This window comes from Eimeria mitis, genomic scaffold, assembly GCF_000499745.2.
Source record: "Eimeria mitis Houghton genomic scaffold, Emh_scaff1863, whole genome shotgun sequence".
Lineage (NCBI taxonomy): Eukaryota > Apicomplexa > Conoidasida > Eucoccidiorida > Eimeriidae > Eimeria > Eimeria mitis.
In genome coordinates, this window is record NW_013570185.1 from 3700 (window position 1) to 5543 (window position 1844).

General features: G+C 48.1%; 1 protein-coding gene across 1 annotated transcript; it reads left to right on the forward strand.

The window, feature by feature from the left end:
• Positions 1-365: 365 nt before the first annotated feature.
• On the forward strand, positions 366-1646 carry EMH_0044720 (uncharacterized protein; the record flags this gene model as incomplete). The annotated part of the gene is made up of 1 exon (XM_013495997.1): positions 366-1646. One exon carries the CDS (start codon positions 366-368, stop codon positions 1644-1646), a length of 1281 nt encoding a protein of 426 aa, XP_013351451.1.
• Positions 1647-1844: the final 198 nt, after the last annotated feature.

The following is a 1844-nucleotide window of genomic DNA, read 5'->3' on the forward strand; positions in this document are numbered from 1 at the left end:
TTTATGTTTTCGTTTATTTTTATTCTGTTTGTTTGCTTATTTGTATTTATTTCTTTTTATTTATTTATTTATTTATTTATTTATTTATTTATTTATTTATTTATTTATTTATGTGTGTTTATTATCCTCTTTGTCTTTGTTTTAGGGTTTAGGGTTTAGGGTTTAGGGTTTAGGGTTTACATCTGTGGCGGGTCCCCTCAGCATTCCCCCCTATTTGCTGCTATATATAAATATATTTTTTCTTTTTTTATTTTCTTTTTTTTTCATTTTCTTTTTTTTATTACTTTATTATATTATTTTTATTATATTATATATATTTATTTTATTTTTTTTTGTTTTTTTTATTTTTTTTTTATTTTTTTTGTATGCAGATATCTCTGTCTGTTCTCCCTGAAGGCATTCCCCTTGAGCTGTCTATCTCAGCAACCCCTCCTGCTGCTGCTGCAGCAGCTGCAGCACCTGCTGCAGCACCTGCAGCAGCAGGAGCAGGAGCGGGACAGCTGCAGCTGCAACAGCAGCAACACATGCAACGCAAAGACAACAACAACCAGCTTGCTGCTGCTGCTGCTGCTGCTGTCTTCCTGCCGCCTCTATGCACCCCGCAGATTGTCGGTCCCCCCGATCAGCAGCAGCAGCAGCAGCAGCAGCAGCAGCAGCAGCAGCAGTTGAGAGAGAAAGAAATTAAGCTGGAGGAGGTTTGCTTCAATGATGGGGTGGGGGCTCGCCTTGGGCACCGCCTGGTGAATGTTACCTTCGGCAGCAGCAGCAGCAGCAGCAGCAGCAGCAGCAACAGCAGCAAAGAGCAGCAGCAAGACAGAGATGATGAGGAATTCAAACGGCTAGAAAGCGACTGCAGCAGCAGCAGAACACCAGCAACAGCAGCAGCAGCAACTGCAGCAGCAGCAGGAGAGGAGCAGCAAGCGTTACAGCACCAAGACAGCGACACGCAGCAGCTGCTGCAGCAGCAACTACAGCAGCAGCAGCAGCAAGCAACAGGAGGCCTCGAATCAGCTGCAGCGCAACTGTCACCTCAAACGGCAAGAGAAGCAGCAGCAACAGCAGCAGCAGCAGCAGCAGCAGCAGCAGCAGATACAGCAGCATCCCCAGGTTTGCGTGGACCATCGCTGGCCCCGCATAATATGAACGCCGCATTGCCTGCAGCAGCAGCAGCAGCAGCAGCAGCAGCAGCAGCAGCAGGAGCAGCAGCAGGAGCAGCAGCAGCAGGAGAGGGGGAGGGAGTGGTTGCTGCTGCTGTGCCTGCAGGCTGCTGCATCTGGTTAGGGAAGGTGCAGCAGGATGTCGGGCTGCTGCAGCCCCGCAGCAGCAAAACGGCTGTCTTTACGGCTTTGTTTCCGTCGCCAGGAATATATAATATAAACCAAATTAAAATAGAGATACAAATTGTGCCGAGAGAAACTGCTGCTGCTGCTGCTGCTGCTGCTGCTAGCAGCAGCAGCAGCAATGGGGGCAGCGAAAGCGCATTGCTGGTTGGTGAGACAGCAGCAACACCAGCAGCAGCAGCAGCAGCAGCAGCAGCAGCAGCAGCAGCAAAGGGATGGGGTTTTGTTGGTGGTAATGAGAAGATTGTTGTTTCGTTTCCTTTTAGTTTTCTCGTGAATGTGTTGCGTACTGATGCAAGGAGCTGAGGATACACCCGGATGCAGCAGCAGCAGCAGCAGCAGCAGCAGCAGCAGCTATTTGATTCTGCTGCAGCAGCAGCGGCTGCTGCTGCTGCTGCTGCTGTTGGGTCTTTGTGGTGTATATACAGCACAAACTGCTGCTGCATATTTATATTAAAACAAAAAAAAAAAAAGAAAAAAAAAAACAACACCCTGGGGTGTATA